Genomic DNA, 18,564 nt, shown 5'->3' on the forward strand with positions numbered 1-18,564 from the left:
TTGTTTCCAGACTTTTGCTCCTATTCAGTTAATAAAAAATGAAGAATTTAATGAAAATACATTTATTGTACAAGAAGTGAGATTTCATGGCAGCTGTTTAGTGATTGTCAAATATGCACTTTTTGATTATGCAAAATGCAGGTTATAAGCATTTGTATGCATTACAGAGACCCAAGGCTTTGAAATATTGCATACTGCTCTAATGAAAGCCAAATTTTAAACAATTTTTACAGTACCAGTGTTTTTTATAGACCCTTGAACTTGGCAAATTTTGTCATCAGCCCATTTTGTGTCATGGTTTCTGCGCCGCCACAGAGTATGTTTTAAATGGGAAATTATGCCTTGATATTAGAGGCAAAGCCAAATTCTGAGTAGATTAATTCATGTGCATCCATGCTCTCATTTTATTCATAGAGAAGCACAAAGGAAATCGGTTATATAAAACTAGAAATTATGCATAAGCACGCAAAAAATTCCCATGCACTTTTTCAAGGGCACAAAAAAGTTTCTTGTGTGCATGAAAAAATGTAAATTATATTTAGTTTTATTTTAGGGGCTCTGCAGGTTGTCACTTCGAGAAAATCAATTAAAAAAACCTGAGAAAATAAAAATATTTATAGATGACTGTACTATATATCAAATATAAAGTTGAAAATAATGCTCTAAGAGCCATTTATGTTAAATATAGTCTGAAAATCTACTGAGAGGTTTGGAAATTTGAGTCTGGAAAAGTATGGAATTTTAAAATGGAAAATGGGGTAGGAATCCTGTGTTCAACTCCAAAAACAAAAACCCCTTTATAAACTTTCAATGCATTTCTTCTGTCTTCTGGTTACAGAAATGTACACTATTGCACAAGAGAAAACCCACAGCATGCTTTCACTAGTTAAGTATAGAAATAAAAGCTTGCTTGTTAACCCAGCTTAGTTTGCACCTGCAGTCCAATCAGCTGAGCACTGATCGTAACGGACCGAGGGAAGTGATGAGACCGTCAAGCCCGTGTCTTCCAATCGTTTAATAGTTGATGTCAAATGCATGACTCGTAGGCTTACAGTTTCACTGATGTTATCAGAAGAGACATTTCTACAAACAAAACTCGTATCACACATAAATAGATCTTCGAATGCATATGTTAAATGACCTCAAGATGCAGGATAAAGGATTTTATGACCTTATAATACAAGCCAAGGCTAACGATGTCTACAGGAAAGAGAAGGAAGTTTACTGAAGCATTGCAGGGTGAGCGTCACTGGATATCTTGTAACATGATCTAGGTTTTAAACACAACTATGGTAACTTGGCTGTCTGATGTAATCTAATATGGCTGCCACAGGTTCAAAGACTCATCAAAGGGAATAACAATAATCGGCTCATTTACAGTTTGAAAAATAAGCATAGAAAGGCAACATTTATTCAGTCATCCTGGAGGACAGGACGCAGTTGAAATGGCTGCGGATTTTAGTAGTTCTTTTTCTCCTCAAATATAAGATTGGCAGTGGCTTTCTTGGCTGCAAGACAAAACAAAAGACTGGATTATCAACAGTTCAAAGGCTGCAAGGAAACTAATGCTAGTCACATACAGAGTTTGATCAATGCTTCTCAAGTCATTGATGAAACATCTGTCAGTGAAGATCCTTTATATTCAAATGCATTGTGTTATTGCTCCGATCAGAAACAAACAGCAAACGCATGAAATGCATCTGGTTTTCACCTTCATCTTTAAACTTGTCTGCCGCCTCTGATGCTTTATCCGTGAGGTCTTTCATCACATTATCGATCTTGGCTTCATTCTTTAGGAAGACGGGCCGGATGATTCTTGTGTAGATCAGAACAGAGCCGTTTGATGGAGTGGGAACCATGCACCAAACCAAGAAAGCACACTAGCAAGAAAACAAACAAGAAAACATTACAGTCTAGCATTAATGACAATATTTTACATTGCAAAAATATTAATGTGAATGGACTGAAGTGGACACAAAAACAGAGTCGTTCCTTGAGGGTTCAAGCACAAAATGCACTAAAGTAAACACGTTTGGACCGCAACTCCTCAGTGCTCGATCTTCAGGTACCATGAAGTGAATCGCATAATATCCCTGGAATCAGAGCCAAACATTATCAAAATCAGGCTGAACTGTGATTCAGTGTGTGGTCACGACTAGCCCAAATCTCTGTATCAGAAGATGCCACCTTTAACTTGTAGTAACAAAATGTAGTATATCTACCCCATATATCTCAATCTAAAGAGGCACAACCAATTTCAATAGGTTAATAGAATCAAAACCTATTATTAGTTATGCCCATGAACTGTTAATAGACTTGGCACACTTACTAGTCTGGGACCTCTAAACCATACTAACCAGTTCAAAAATTCACTTTTCTTTTCGTTTTAATTTTTGAGCCCTTTGGTCTAGAAACAAAATGCTTTTTCTTCTAATTTGAATCGTTATGTGTTTGTAATGTTTATCAATAATTAAAGAATGGTTTTAGTATTTATTATGTCTGTCATGCCAAAATCCCCCCATTCTTGTCATGCACCAATAAAAAAAAAAGTGAATACATGATTTGGATTTTTTTTTTATTCAATCATAATAATAATAGTTAGCATGAACTATTATGATGCTGATTAATAATAAGCATTAACGTTGTTATTACAAACAAAATGCATTTGACTGAAGCTAATATAATGTAATGTATAATACCTTTCCCAGGAAGTAGAAGGGGAACCAGGAGAAGAAAATGTCAGCGAAGAACTCTGCGACGCTGAAGACGCCGTAAACCACCCAGTAGGTCAGCCATTTGGTGTCGTCCTCTTTGGTTGCGCTCTCAATGGCTTTGATTCTGCAAACACACGAGACTGATATGATGCTCGCTCTACACGCTGTCTTTCATGTCAGACTTACTAATATTAAATAACAGGCAGAGGATACAGAATCTGATTGTTCAAGAGCATTAGATAACTGCTTGTCTTGTGAGAAGACCAGGGAAAATTATATTTTAACCCTGTAAAGCCTGACATATGAAATAATAATCAGAAAGACTATAGTAGACCGGTTTTTTTAAAAGAAACGGACAAAATGTAATATTAAATACATATTAGTGCTGTCAAATGATTAATTGCGATTAATCATAAAAATCGTAACACACAGAGTATATATTAAAAATATTTACGTTTATACACATATTCTTATATTATATAAACATATTTAATATATAAACAAAATTTTTCTTATATACATGCATGTGTTTGTATTTATATATACATAAATACACACATATGTAAACAAAAAGTTTTTATATATATATATATATATATATATATATATATATATATATATATATATATATATATATATATATATATAAATAAAAATCTTGCATATTTGTTTTGTATCATATTTGATACATAATATATGGCTTTTATGGCCCATATAGTACGACATAATGAGAAATATGGAGCTTATACTCAAGAAAGAAGACAACAAGGTCCAAACTGAGCAAAATATTTATTTTGGTGCAGATGTTGTCATTTATATGGCCAAATAAAAAAAATTTAACCGCTAAAAGATAAAATTGATAGTTTTTTTTAATGCAAATCAATGAAATGTTTTAACAGTATAATAGACTATATACATTAAATGATATAAATATCAATTTTATTGTGGGGGCAAAAAATATAATTGAGTGCGATACTGAATACGATAGGTTTTAACATGATATTTCTAAAGCTGATGAATGGAAAATTAAATAAGATTGAAAAAAAATGCTTCAGTCTAGTAAATGATCAAATGTTACTAATAGTATGAAAGTTCTTGCATTTACTTTATAATAATCAGGAAAGATTTGACAGCAGAAAGACAAGTGAAGCACGAGCTGAAGGTGAACGTTTGTACAGTTAAACTCGAGGGCTACTTGCTAACGTGTGAACTATCAGTCAGAAGGCATGTAGTAGATTGTGTTCGACAGGTTTTGCCTCAGAAATGCATGCATCACATACGACAGAGCAGGCTTTCTGGGGTTAATTTGGTGAGATGTCTGGGTTCAGTGAGCCGCAGAAGACCTCTACGGTTTGCCATCTTTAACCCTGAACTGCCTCAGCATTTCACCTGATGATGGGACCAGACTGGGAGTTTACACTCATGTCCATAATCGCATGAATAACAGCGTGTTTAATGAGTTCAAACTGTGCATACTTGACACGCAACAAAACCTCGCTGATTCCCACGTGTCAAGCCACGCTTTCAGCTTCCTTCTGACCGTGTTTGATGTGTGTTGATCAGTGCTTCTGTGTGAAGAGAAGCCCAGAGAGTCTGTTCATTATATAAAGTCTACATTCATAGTTTCTATTAAGCTTTTAAAGCTTGAGCGTTCTGGTTGCCTGGACTTTCTGTAGACGGACAGCCATGATTATATTCAGAACAAGAGTGTGATTTTTGGTTTTATATAACAGAAGTTATCAATTTTGCAGCAATTACACTGTCCATTTATCTCTAATAAAGAAAAGAGTTGCAAACAACTCCAGATCAGATAAAAGACTGAATTAGGGACGTTAATGACTGACCGTTGATTGATTGATTAACATTGTATTGAATAAACTTGATTGTCAATTAATCAATTCCAGGACAAGTGTGTGTGTGTGTGTGTATATATATATATATATATATATATATATATATATATATATATATATATATATATATATATATACACACATACACACACACACGTAAAATTATATATACAAATTATTTTTAATGCAAAAATGCAGTTTGTCTTGTTGCAGTGATACCTTGTATTGGATGCTTAATTTAAAAACAAAAAACGATTTAATTGTTTTATTTAACCCATAAAAACAGGAGGCATTTGCACATCAAATTAAAGGGGACCTATTATGCTAAGTCTCTGATATCCCCAGAGTGTGTAAGTGAAGTTTTAGCTCAAAATACCCAACAGATCATTTTTTATAGCTTGTTAAAATTGCCAGTTTTAGGGTATGAGCCCAAACGCGCTGTATTTGAGTATGTTGCTTTAATGCAAATGAGCTGTTGCTCCCGGAGACGAGGGCGGAGCTTCAAGTACTCCAGCTCCGCATTAACAGTGCTAGACTTCACACGATTAGTACAAGCCTGTTATCTTTACAGAAAACATACTCTGCTTCAAAGTCAGTCATCTGACTGTACTGTGCATGATACATTTGCGTTTATGAATTACACAGACGGGGAGTACGGTGGGATAAAAATAACAACATAGCTGGTCTCATGGTGCATGGCATGCTATCACAAACTTTATAAGACCCACTCATGATTATGAGCTCAATAAACTGACATTGCTTTCATATGCAACTTTTAACTAGCACATTCATATTCACGGTCATTCATGAAGACAGCAGCAGTGAGAACAGACACTAGCTGGTAGCTTTAGCATCATCAGCCTTACAGAGTGCCAAGCAGCTCTTTCAGAAGGAGATTTGGAAAACTAACGCGTGACACTTACTTTGGTCTGGAGCTGACGGAGCGCACGAAGTGTTGGTATTGAGCTCTACACGTTTTGGGGACCGATTTAAAAAAAAAATAAAAAATTAAACTTAACCACAGTGTCCTCAGGCTCAGATGGAGGGAGCCTTTGTTCGTTACTGCATCCCAAAACACAACACTTGTAAAGCGTCCTCTCGCTGACAGTGTATCTCCAGCAGCTACAGTGATCAGTAATGTTAATGGTGGAGGCGGACCACAGCTGCTCACCCAGGGCTGTGTCTATAGGGCAGCGTCACTAATGGGCGGGACTTATTCCCCTAGGTGACGTGAACAGAGGGAGAATCTGAAACGGCTCGTTCTGAGAGACTGTTTATCATTTTAATAAATGAGTGGGTGGATTTTTACCATTATAGGCTGGTTGTTTCCACACACTGCAGCCAAAACACCTTATAAAAGTGAGTTTTGCATAATAGGTCCCCTTTAATACTAACCTCATTAACATTGCAAATGAAAAGGAACTTCTATAAATGGCAGATCCTTTACGTATTCTTCAACATGTTTTTTGTGCTTTTTCTCCATATATGTTTATACGTGATCAGTAAAAATTATATTACATTGTAAATTATATTTAATGAAAGGTTATAGTCCTTCAATTGTTGAATAATTTGTTTAAGAGCTGTTGATAAGATATTGTTAAATTGCTATTTCTGTTTGAGATGCTTAATGGATGGACAACTAAAAATATTTAATGGAAGACCATTCATCTTCAAATTGTAGTGTCGGTGTAATAAACAAAGGCTTCTGCCTACTTTTGCTCACTGCCTCGCTAAATACTGTTAACGCTTTGTTTCTGAGCTTATGCATAAAAATATGCAGAAAATGAATTTTCATATAAATGACACATATGCACTTTCATTTTCGACGCGTTTCGAAAGAATGGAATTTATTTTACGGCACGCGCTTCCTGCTGCGATGACGTCATTACGTCGCACGCTGACGAAAATAAACTGCTGAGTGATGCCAAAATTAAAAATGAGCTCTAATCTAGAAAGAAAGATCGATTACAGCTCCAACTCACGATATGTATGCAGGATAGCCGAATCCGATGAGATTACAGAGCAGAGAAGCGCCGTATCCGATCACCAGATAAACCGCGACGAGCAAGATGACAGCTGCAAAACACAACACAACATATCAGGACTTCACTCTGCCATACAACAAGCCTATTCTCGACATTAAACGCCTGAGCTGAGGTGTCCGACATTAAACGCATGATCTGAGGTGTCGGACATTAAATGCATGATCTGAGGTGTCGGACATTAAATGCATGATCTGAGGTGGCAGACAGCACACATGTGTTCCTGGTTATAAGACACTCACCGCACGCAATGTAAGATCGGTTCACTCCGGTCCTCGCCTCGATCTTCGCCAGCACGTCCGTCATCAGGTTCTTCTCGTTGAGAAACTTGTCGAAGCGTTCTTTCAGCCCGTGCGCCATGATTTGTCTGGATTTATTGAGATATGAAGGAAAACTGATGAACGGCAGCTCTCTTGGGGCTGTGACGTCACGGAACCACTTCCTCGACCACACCCTTCAACAGAATTATTTACTTGCTTTTTAAATTTAAAGTTAAATGAATGTGACGCTGAAATATGCGTATAGATCTGTTTATAGTGCGAAAAGCCGAGTAATAATTTTCACCGTTTAAACACATTTATGATCGCGTTGTACAATCAAACATGCTAATTTCCTACACCGCTCTCTGAACTTCACTATGATTGGTCTCTTGGTGATGTCCGTTATGTAGAGAGCGATGTGATTGGTCAAGAGTCATTAGACTAGAGTTCTCATTGGCTGAGCTTCTGCTCCCGCCTACTGTGAAGTTATTCATGCTGCGCTATATTTTTAGCTTGTTAGCATGCTAGCATCAGCGTCGTCGATATAAATCCACAGCACTGCTTGCTCTTTTATTGTTAAGCGTTTGAATCGTACAGAAGCATGTACTTTAGCCACATATTATAAATGCGAAGCACGCAAGTGTAGTAGCTTTGCGCTGTTTTTAACGCACTAGTCTTGCGTGTTCGGGATGTTTTTACCCTTAACATGGAGACAAAAAGAGGGGAGATTCCTAACGGACTGCTGGATGACCTTTGCAGGTAACCCGAGAGAATACATTTACACCTGACCGTCTGTTTAAAAGCACCTATACGTGTAATGTGCGTTTATATCAGTTTGCGAGGGCGAATAACTCGTAGCTGTTTTTGTTAAACGGACTCCATAGGGCTGCGTTGCAAAACCTATGAAGCTGCTAACTTTACTAAGTAGTCTTTGGAGTATAGTAGGCGCCTTCCGAGTCAGCTGCAGTTTGTACATCACTGGCGTGAACTGGGGATATTTGTTAATCACATGCCAGATAGGCGGGATTTAGAGTCCAGACGTGAAGAATAACATTCCCCAAAGTCAACCGATAATGATGATGCTGATGATAGTAGTAGTAAGTTCTAATATTTTGTCCTAAATAGTCAATTTACTACTTCCGTGTTCTAATTGGTACTGGCCACGCATTTCCGGTAACAACAATCACGCACATACATTTTTTTTTTTGTCTGTGCTATAAACCCGGATGTATCATCATAAATCATCCTTAAATGTGCAGTTGACTCATGCAGGCTTCCTGTTTTCAGTATTTTCTGTGCTTTGTCTTGTAGTCGCTTCATTCTTCACATCCCCAGTGAGGAGAGGGACAATGCCATCAGAGTTTGCTTCCAGATCGAGCTTGCCCATTGGTTTTACCTGGACTTCTGCATGCAAAATTCACCAGGACTACCTCAGTGTGGGATAAGAGACTTTGCCAAGGCTGATATCCTAAAGAGATCTATATTACTCTTATATGAAAGCATACTTTCTGAGAGAGATTACTGAGTTTGTTGAGTGTTCAGTAGCCTTAGAAAAGAGGAGGGAAAGGTTTTCAGCACTGCAGAAAGAGAAAAAAATAACCCATTACTAATGCACAGAATAAATGCACTTCAGTTTTCTGAAGTGTTTAAACTGATTGGACATTTCAGCTGATTCCTACAAAGTTAGAACAATTATCAAAGGTGGTGATTCATTGTCACTGAAAATTTTAGCTTGCACCAAATAGCACAAGTTGCCTTGTGACTGAACGCTATATTACACTTTTCTTTGAGCAGAATATTGCACTGGAGATCCACAAACCCCAAAACACACTTTCAGCTCATTTAAAAAGCAACACAAGTTGACCTAAAGTACTGCGCAATTCAGAAAAACAAATAACGGATAAACAGTTGAAAGGGCGCATGATCTTTCTCTTGAATACTTTGTATTGGCATTTATCGCAAATATACAGATAATCAAATTTGCAACAAAAAGGAACCTCGTGAACTATAATCCCACAGAATTTTACCTTTTTCTCTTCATGCAGATCTATTAATGACAGCAAAAACATCTGGCTAATAGTTCAAACATGGTCTTTAAGGTGACAAGCACATATCTACAGTAGTTTTAGCACTGCTATGTAAGATGGGCGAAATAAACAGACATTAGGAACTGCAACTGACACAGTAAAGCCCCGTTCAGACCAATAAAGATAATTATATTAGCGTCCGCACTGGCGCATCACATAGTCTGTTTATTCTAAGCACATGCGCCTCTGCTGCTTTAAATTCTCCAGCTCGTTATAGCAGAATGATTTCTAGAACCATATCTTTATAGTTATCGTCCTTGGTGTGAATGGGCCTTAAACCAAAACGCCTTCTAAATTGTGATCAAATTCTTAAAGTGTGTGTCACCACCTTAATTGTTTATGTAATGCAACTGTCTTTGAAAGTGGTGCACAAACTAAAGATTTAAGGGAGAACTTTGTTGCATGAGTGCATGATCTTTATTGTCAGATTGTGCAAAGTATAATGTTACGAAATGTGCAGGATTGAACCTCAGATTGGGTTGTTTGGGTTTATGGAAACCTGGCAACAGATACTGCAGTAAAATAGCTTTCAAATGAAATTAACTCTGGATAATTGATCATTGTCAGCAGTGTTCATTGTGTTAGGGTTATAGTTTTTTTTCAACATTTTTTCCCAGACGAAAATGAGACCAACTATATTTATAAAAAAAAAAAACATGTTTTGAATGACAAAAATCTATTGAAATCGATACAACCTTAACATAATGTTCACTTTTTAATCACTGTCCATTCCTGCTGCCCCATGGAGAGGATGTTCAGAAGGTTTTAGAGCAGTGGAAAGAGTATAAGATGGGTGTACCTACGTTTGGTGCCATTATTCTTGATGAAGCGCTTGACAATGTAAGTATACAGCAGCTGCTTGGAAGCATCATAAACTATGACATGCATTTTTAAAAAGGAATGCAGAAACCTTCATGTATTCATTCTTTTTTTGTTTTTTTTCCTGAAGGCGTTGATGGTCCAGGGTTATCTGGCCAAGTCTGGTTGGGGTTTTCCTAAAGGGAAAGTCAATGAAGATGAGGCTTTCCATGACTGTGCTGTGAGAGAAGTATGCAGCTATCAAAATAGAAATCTCAGTCTGGTTTATTTAGAGCTAATGAGTGTAATGAAAACCACTGTAAATGTTGTTTGATTTCTCTGTAGGTTTTGGAGGAGACCGGCTTTGACATCCGAGATCGTATCTGCCAAAAAACATACATTGAGCAGAGAATTTCAGATCAGTTGGTTCGATTGTACATTATACCAGGAGTTCCTAAAGACACCAAGTTTAACCCCAAGACCAGAAAAGAAATAAGGGTATGTATTAGTACTATCAAACGATTAATCGCATCCAAAATAAAAGTATTTGTTTACCTAATATATGTGTGTGTCCTGTGTATGTTTTATATATACATAATAAATATACACAGAACACACACCTATATATACACAGAACACACACCTATATTATGTAAACAAAAACTTTTATTTTGGATGTGATTAATTGCGATTAATCGTTTGACAGCACTAGTATATATATACATTTTAATGCTCTTTTACTATATAGAAGCACATTTTTTTGATTATCTAAAGCTGTAATTGTGTTTCTTTGCTCTTTTGATTCCTGATAGAACATTGAATGGTTCCCAGTGGATAAACTGCCTTGCCACAGGAACGATATGACCCCCAAATCCAAGCTTGGACTGGCTCCTAACAAGTTTTTTATGGCTATTCCATTTATGAGGTACATCTTCTCATGAATGATGATTTGAAGTGATCCATGCTTATGTTTTTGTTTGTTTGGAGTATGACAGAGGTGTAATGTGCTCATCTGCAGGCAGCTCAGAGAGTGGATTGCCAAACACAAAGGAGAGTCAACGAGCAGCGAAGAGGATTTTGCGTCCAACGGCAGCACACCTTGCAAACTATTCCGGTGCGATCATTCTCACTGTAGAAGGAATTCACCATCACATTTTCACGTTCAAAGATATGTTTTGCAGCTCTAATAGTGCAGTAGAGTTATGGTGCTTAAACACTAAAGTAGAGATGGACCAGGATGGCTAGCTTGACCAATAACAACTGAATTTAATATTCGAGTGGTTGTGCATCCCATGAAGAGGGTTGCAATTGTCAAATAAGAACCAGTAGAATAATTATAGTTTTTTTCACATTATTTGTTGACTATTTGAAGGCTGCACTTTATTCTCATTAAGTGTGGGGCCTTAAGACTGACTAGTCATACAGAAAGCACACTGATTTGTTTTAAATTGACAAATAATGTGAAATAATGAAATATTACATTAACATCTCAAATATTGAAATTACAATATTATAAAATATTGCATACAAGGGTATTAAAATAAAGTACCAGTAGGTCCAGCCTGTTTTTATATATATATATATATATATATATATATATATATATATATATATATATATTATAATATTATATTATTATTATTTTTTAATATACTGTGTGTGTAAATATATACACACACACACACACACACACATATATATATATATATATATATATATATATATACACACACACAGGTGCTGGTCATAAAATTAGAATATCATGAAAAGTGGATTTATTTCAGTAATACCATTCAAAAAGTGAAACTTGTATAATAGATTCATTCATTACACACAGACTGATATATTTCAAATGTTTATTTCCTTTAATTTTGATGATTATAACTGACAACTAATGAAAGTCCCAAATTCAGTATTCCAGAAAATTAGAATATCAATTAAGACCAATGCAAAAAAAAATGATTTTTATAAATGTTGGCCAACTGAAAAGTATGAACATGTACAGCACTCAATATTTAGTTGGGGCTCCTTTGGCCTGGATTACTGCAGCAATGCGGCGTGGCATGGAGTCGATCAGTCTGTGGCACTGCTCAGGTGTTATGAGAGCCCATGTTGCTCTGATAGTGGCCTTCAGCTCTTCTGAATTGTTGGGTCTGGCGTATTGCATCTTCCTCTTCACAATACCCCATAGGTTTTCTATGGGGTTAAGGTCAGGCGAGTTTGCTGGCCAATCAAGAACAGGGATACCATGGTCCTTAAACCAGGTACTGGTAGCTTTGGCAGTGTGTGCAGGTGCAAAGTCCTGTTGGAAAATTAAATCTGCATCTCCATAAAGTTGGTCAGCAGCAGGAAGCATGAAGTGCTCTAAAACTTCCTGGTAGACGGCTGCGTTGACCTTGGACCTCAGAAAACACAATGGACCAACACCAGCAGATGACATGGCACCCCAAACCATCAATGACTGTGGAAACTTTACACTGGACCTCAAGCAACGTGGATTATGTGCCTCTCATCTCTTCCTCCAGACTCTGGGACCTTGATTTCCAAAGGAAATGCAAAATTTGCTTTCATCAGAGAACATAACTTTGGACCACTCAGCAGCAGTCCAGTCAAGACGCTTCTGACGCTATCTCTTGTTCAAAAGTGGCTTGACACAAGGAATGCGACAGCTGAAACCCATGTCTTGCATACGTCTGTGCTGGTGGTTCTTGAAGCACTGACTCCAGCTGCAGTCCACTCTTTGTGAATCTCCCCCACATTTTTGAACGGGTTTTGTTTCACAATCCTCTCCAGGGTGCGGTTATCCCTATTGCTTGTACACTTTTTTTCTACCACATCTTGTCCTTCCCTTCGCCTCTCTATTAATGTGCTTGGACACAGCCAGCCTCTTTAGCAATGAGCTTTCGTGTCTTGCCCTCCTTGTGCAAGGTGTCAATGGTCGTCTTTTGGACAACTGTCACGTCAGCAGTCTTCCCCATGATTTTGTAGCCTACAGAACTAGACTGAGAGACCATTTAAAGGCTTTTGCAGGTGTTTTGAGTTAATTAGCTGATTAGAGTGTGGCACCAGGGGTCTTCAATATTGAACATTTTCACAATATTCTAATTTTCTGAGATACTGAATTTGGGACTTTCATTAGTTGTCAGTTATAATCATCAAAATTAAAGGAAATAAACATTTGAAATATATCAGTCTGTGTGTAATGAATGAATCTAATATACAAGTTTCACTTTTTGAATGGTATTACTGAAATAAATCAAATTTTTCATCATATTCTAATTTTATGACCAGCACCTGTATATATTTATTTATGTTTTTGGAATAGTTATGAATTAATAAAATCCCAAACAATCATCAAAAATGTGGATATCGAACCAAGCCAGTGGTGCAAATAAATATATATATATATATATACAGTGCCCTCCATAAGTATGGGAACAGTAAAGACAAAATTGCTCTGTTGTCTGTGGAGTCAAGACATTTGCAAATATGATTAAAAGATGAATATGAGACAAAACTACAGAATGTCACATTTTATTATTAGCCATTTCAACACACAGATGTTTTACCAAATAAAAAGAGCAGCACTTTTAGAGTTCATCCCACTCATTGATGTGAGCATAAGTATTGGGACAGTTGAACATAAGGCAGATATAAAAGATTAAAAGCTATTATTTAGTTGCAGATCCCTTGCACACAATCACAGCAGTGAGTCTGTGACCCATAGACATCACCAGACTCTTGCTCTCATCCTTTGAAATACTTTTCCCAGCCTTTAATGCAGCCGATCCCAATTGTTGCTTGTTTTGGGGAGTTTCTGCCTTTACTCTCCTCTTCAGCTGCTGAAATTCATGTTCAATCAGATTTAAATCTGGAGATTGACTTGAGCAATCTAAGACTTTCCATTTCTTTGCTCTTATAAACTCCTTGACTGAACTGGCAGGGTGTTTTGGGTCATTGTCCTGATGCAATATGAAGCACTTCCCAATGAATCTGGTGGCATTTTCTTGAATATTGGTAGGCAAGATGGTTTTGTACCCTTCCAAATTCATTCTGCTACTGTCATCATACATTAAGTCATCAGTAAAGTTGAGAGGGCCTGTTCCAGAGACAGCCATGCATGCCCATGCCATGACACCACCTCCACCATGCTTTACAGATGAGGATGTATGCTTGAGATTATTTCAGTTCCCTTTTTTCTCCATATTTTTGCTTTCCCATCACTTAGATAAAGGTTCATCTTTGTCTCATCGGTCCATAAACACAGTTCCAAAACTCTTCTGGCTCACCTTTGTGCTTTGTTGCAAACTCTAATCTTGTCTTTCTATTGTTGGTGCTGGTCAGAGGTTTGCATCTTGCTGTGTAGCATCTGTAATTCTGTGTCAAAGTCTCCTGAGGACAGTAGATTGTCAGAGCATCACCCCAGCTTTCTGGAAGTTGTTGGTGATTTTACAGACACGTCTTTTAGGATTCATTTTCACAGCTTTTATGATTTGTCTGTCATCAACTACTGTTGTTTTCTCAGCCGATCAGGTAGTTGTTGGTTGCTGCTGGTTTCCAAACTCTTGATTTCTCCATGCCTTTTGTTTTTGCTAGAGCTCTAATTGACTTCCTCTTTTCTTTTAGCATCCAAATTGCTTGCTTTTCTCTCAAAGTCAGCTCCCTCATCTTCATCCTGGTTTGTGTGTGTCATCAGAATACAGAAGTAATGGATATAACTGATACGACACATTCCCTGCTTTTAATATCTGAAGAATTAATGCAACAGGACACAGCTGATCACTTAGAAAGACCTGTGAGGCAACTGCTCCAATACTTATGATCACATCAGATAGAGATGAAACTATAAAAGTGCTGAACTTCTTAGCTGGTAACACATCTGTGTGTTGAATCACCCAATAATAAACGGAGTGTCTATTTACACTAAGTGCAAATAGCCCATCTTGTTGGCAAAGGCTATTTACACTAACTCCGCCCACTAACGTGTGATTGGGTTAGTCAACAATAAAAAAATAAGTTAGTTCAACATCAGTTTCAGTGGCGTAGATGGTAAGGCACATGCTTGTTGATGCGATCTCGAGTTTGTGCCCACCTTTTGCCAAACATTTTTTTTCTCCCTTTTCAAATCTCATATCGCATCAGAAAGGCATTTATTTTCAATAAAAATGAAGGAAATAATCAAAAAGTTGAAAATAAAGTATTGGGTAGGGTTAGGGTAGGTGTAGGGAGGGCACCAAGTATATAATTTTCTGTGGAGTTGTGCGTGTATATTACCGTATGCAGTTGAACGAGCAGTCACCTGACTGTTGAGATTATGACATGCATTAATTTTGGTTATTCCTCTGCTCAGCTCTAAGCCCAGAAGGTCTCAGATGTTGGTGGAAGCATCTCCTGAAAGCTGGTCAAAGCAAAAACAGCAGAAACCCTTTGGACAAACCGCCCAGAGTGAGTTAGTAGATGAGCTTAAACCCAAGGTAGGTGTTCACATCACAGAATATTCTGTGTAAAAATGCTATTACGGGTAGGTGTAAGCAGTGTGACCCAAAATCTTATATAGTACAGAAAAAGAAAGCTTGTACAGAAATCCACATGTCAGCATGTGAGGACTGAATTCAGATCTTATTCACAGTTTGTTTCACTTTAGTAACTCTGACATGCCAGCAGCACAGACCGAGTGATCAGTCTGTTTAGTGCTGATTCAGTGATTGGTCGATTTGTTTTGTTGCAGAATCATGTGAAAGGCAACAGCAAGAAACACCAGGAGTCTCCAAACCTGAAAAAAAGAGCTAATGGTGTCAGTCAGCAACAGGTACGTAGCTACACACATTATTTACTGTTCATTACAATTAGGGATGGGTACCGAAACTCGGTATTTAATCGGTCTCGGGGCTAAATTATGAAAGACCGGAGTATCGATAAGCTCTGACGTTATCGGTACTTCTGTCGGTATTGGAGAAGTTAAGAAAACACACATTGTTGCTCTCTCTCTCCCCCTCTCTCTCTCTCTCTCTCTCTCTCTCTCTCTCTCTCTCTCTCTATATATATATATATATATATATATATGTCGCCAGCTGTTTTTATGTGCAATAATATTCAAACATTTGTCTATGATGCATTTTTGCTATGCGCAATTCAGAAGCGCGGGGAACTTCAGCACACGCAACATGAAAGTCCTGTTTAATTATGATAGAGGAGAGAACCAACTATTCAAACATCTGCTCAAACTTTAGGCCTGTGGCTGTTATATTAAGCTAAGTATTTTTTTTTTTTTTTTTTCGATTTTGGCTTCCAGGGATTATAGCCGCATTTCTTCTAGCACAACTCCCTCATAGCGGCGCGGATTCGTTCCTCCGAACCAAAATTTAACATCTGAATCAGCTCAATCAGTGATTGTTATAAAATGCCGTCTTTACTGTTGCTACATTGCAGGACATATTTGATAGTAAAACGTTGAAAGTACAATCTGCTGTTCCCCAGGCTGAAATGTGCGCGCGTGTGCCTGCGCGGCGGCGTGCTCCAAAACGGACAAGCACACTTTGAGCTTCGGACGCGTCGAAATAACACACAAAAATATGCCAAAAAATACACACACAATGTGTCAAAATGGCCGGTTATGAGAGTCTTCACTTTTGTTTTAAGTGGACGAGAACAGTTGAGAGAAAATCCGATGCGTGTCAGTATATTGTCTTAAAGGGTCAGACTGGAGCTTGAGCCATCAATGTTAATCAAAGAACAAAATGCAAAGAGAAAATCACCCACAGCTCTTAATCTGAACAACGTTATAGCTTTAATAAACATAAATCTATCAGTACATACAGTGAAAACTATGCAGTGCTCATTTACATTTGATTACTTTTGTAACTATTACTTACCTGAACATTAATATTAGTAGACCTTCATGGAAAAATGAAAGCACTGTTTATTTCATTTCGTTTGTGTGTTTGTTTTATTGTATTTGTCAGTTTGTTTTACTTTGTTTCTTTGATCATGTTGTTACAGTATCTTATCTTATGTATATAAAACACTAAAAATACCTGCACACTGGTGCATTTACAAATGGATGAAGTGCAGGCATTTTTAGTGTTTTATATACATAAGATAAGATACTGTAAGAATATGAACAAAGAAACAAAGTAAAACAAAAAGTACCGATAAGAATACCGTTAAAGTACCGGATCGATAAGCAGTATCGGTAATAGTAATACCGTTAAAACCTTAACGATACCCATCCCTAATTACAATAGATGTTATAGTTGTGTAACGCAATATTTATTTTGTAGAAAGATGAGAAGAAACTTCAGCCCAGAAGACTGCAGGATAACTTTGACACAGGTAAATATGCTTTTGAAGAACTGATGCATTGGAGATTAGAAGTGGGGGTTTGTGATTATAGCTAAAGCAAAAGAATTGTATTTGATCAAAAGCAAAATCCTCGCAAATATCCAGTTTGAAACTAGAATTTGTTAATGTTTGAACACTTAAGGCATGAGAGAAAAGGTGTGTGTGATGAGGATTTTTCTACGCAGATTTCACAACAGATTTCACATGGCTTTGCTGTATTGACCAATAGAAAGCTGTGTCATAAACCGCTGCATTGACAGTAGATCTGTATGCCTTTGACCACACCTTATGTTTATTCATCAAATAATTTAATGCATGAATTTCAACAGTTGTGGACAATATTTTTCAGTGGTTCTACAATTGTTTTTGCAGATGCAGCTGGTGAAGTCTATGGCTGTAACGGACAGGCAGACTTGTGTTACGGGGAACACAGCCTTTCCTCTCGGTCTTTTCTCAGCTTCAAATTTGACAAGGATGCCATCATGAAATCCTGCTTTGAGTCCTGAAGATCTGCTGTACTGCCTCTGGTTTTTAAGAGATTTGATGGAGCGAATTTCCTTAATATCTACAAGTGGATCTTCTGCACTATAAACCTGTTAGCCGAGATGCATTGTGTGTTGGACCAAGATTACAGATAAATCAAAAAAATTCCTTTTTTCACACACAATGTCCGTTCCTATTAATCTGGAACGCTGTTGGCTTGAGTTCTTTTTAGACTTTATATGTATGCTAAAATGTGTGCCCAATCATGAGTGCATCATTTTGTCTCTAAAGAGGGGTGTTTCTTGGTCAACTTGCTCGTTAAGAAACTAACTAGTTTGTCTGAAACACACTTAACAATAGTTTGGTTCGGAGCCCCTGAAGTGTGTATTCTACTCTTTTTATTTCATTGTGAATTCAGATGTTACAATAATAATCAGTCCAGCTGTATGTTGAATTTCTATGGCTGAAGTCATCTCAGTGTTCGTTGTTTTTGCTGTTAAACAAAGCAAATAAGAAGTTACTCAAAAAGCATGCTTTCCGAGCATCACATGATGGGACTGTACAGATAGGGTGGACTTTACTCGTCCAAAAGCAGGAAAACCCATTGAAGCACTATATACTTTACCAAGTCCTCAATCACCTAATTTACACACTGCTCAGTGTGACATTGATGTGTGTTGATTTTTTTTCAATTTGATAAATGACATTTCATCCATGTTTCCCTCGAATGACGTTTTCGGTTGTTTTCAAGCTGTTTGTTTTCTGTTCATTGATCTATTTATCATGCTTCAACTGCTCCCCAGGTTTTCCCCACCCTCCACATGGTTGCTATACTATATTAATATTTTCTCTGTGAAATGGCACTGATAGCTGTGATAAGTTGACTTACAATTATGCTACATGATTTGTTTAACCACATTATCTATGGTTTGTGTTGTCATTTTTTCTTTCTCATATTTTGGTAAATAAAGACACTTTCTTAAAGA

General features: G+C 37.2%; 2 protein-coding genes across 2 annotated transcripts; one reads left to right on the plus strand and one right to left on the minus strand.

Moving 5' to 3' along the window:
* Positions 1–30: 30 nt before the first annotated feature.
* Positions 31–7,252, minus strand: LOC306865778 (receptor expression-enhancing protein 5-like). The gene is made up of 5 exons (XM_079410580.1): positions 6,852–7,252; positions 6,550–6,643; positions 2,700–2,838; positions 1,712–1,880; positions 31–1,508 (listed from the first exon to the last, which is right to left on the minus strand). Exons 1-5 carry the CDS (start codon positions 6,967–6,969, stop codon positions 1,459–1,461), a joined length of 570 nt encoding a protein of 189 aa, XP_079266706.1. The 5' UTR covers positions 6,970–7,252; the 3' UTR covers positions 31–1,458.
* LOC306865777 (m7GpppN-mRNA hydrolase-like) lies at positions 6,866–18,564 on the plus strand. The gene is made up of 11 exons (XM_079410579.1): positions 6,866–7,628; positions 8,181–8,332; positions 9,669–9,796; positions 9,906–10,004; positions 10,100–10,252; positions 10,567–10,679; positions 10,773–10,868; positions 15,105–15,228; positions 15,483–15,563; positions 17,035–17,086; positions 17,468–18,564. The coding sequence occupies exons 1-11, from the start codon at positions 7,576–7,578 to the stop codon at positions 17,599–17,601; spliced, it is 1,185 nt and encodes a 394-aa protein (XP_079266705.1). The 5' UTR covers positions 6,866–7,575; the 3' UTR covers positions 17,602–18,564.

The sequence above is a fragment of the Barbus barbus genome (assembly GCF_936440315.1).
Source record: "Barbus barbus genome assembly, chromosome: 47".
NCBI classification, from domain to species: Eukaryota; Metazoa; Chordata; class Actinopteri; order Cypriniformes; family Cyprinidae; genus Barbus; species Barbus barbus.

What these genes read in the sequence shown, in the direction of transcription:
- LOC306865778 (XM_079410580.1), bottom strand. Translation starts at nt 6,969, where the DNA reads ATGGCGCACGGGCTGAAAGAACGCTTCGACAAGTTTCTCAACGAGAAG. An exon ending in GGCTATCCTGCATACATATC is followed by an intron (nt 2,839 to 6,549) that starts GTGAGTTGGAGC and finishes GTGTGTTTGCAG; the next exon opens with AATCAAAGCCATTGAGAGCG. An exon ending in CCTTCTACTTCCTGGGAAAG is followed by an intron (nt 1,881 to 2,699) that starts GTATTATACATT and finishes TTTTCTTGCTAG; the next exon opens with TGTGCTTTCTTGGTTTGGTG.
- LOC306865777 (XM_079410579.1), top strand. Translation starts at nt 7,576, where the DNA reads ATGGAGACAAAAAGAGGGGAGATTCCTAACGGACTGCTGGATGACCTT. An exon ending in CTGCTGGATGACCTTTGCAG is followed by an intron (nt 7,629 to 8,180) that starts GTAACCCGAGAG and finishes TTTGTCTTGTAG; the next exon opens with TCGCTTCATTCTTCACATCC. An exon ending in AGACCAGAAAAGAAATAAGG is followed by an intron (nt 10,253 to 10,566) that starts GTATGTATTAGT and finishes GATTCCTGATAG; the next exon opens with AACATTGAATGGTTCCCAGT.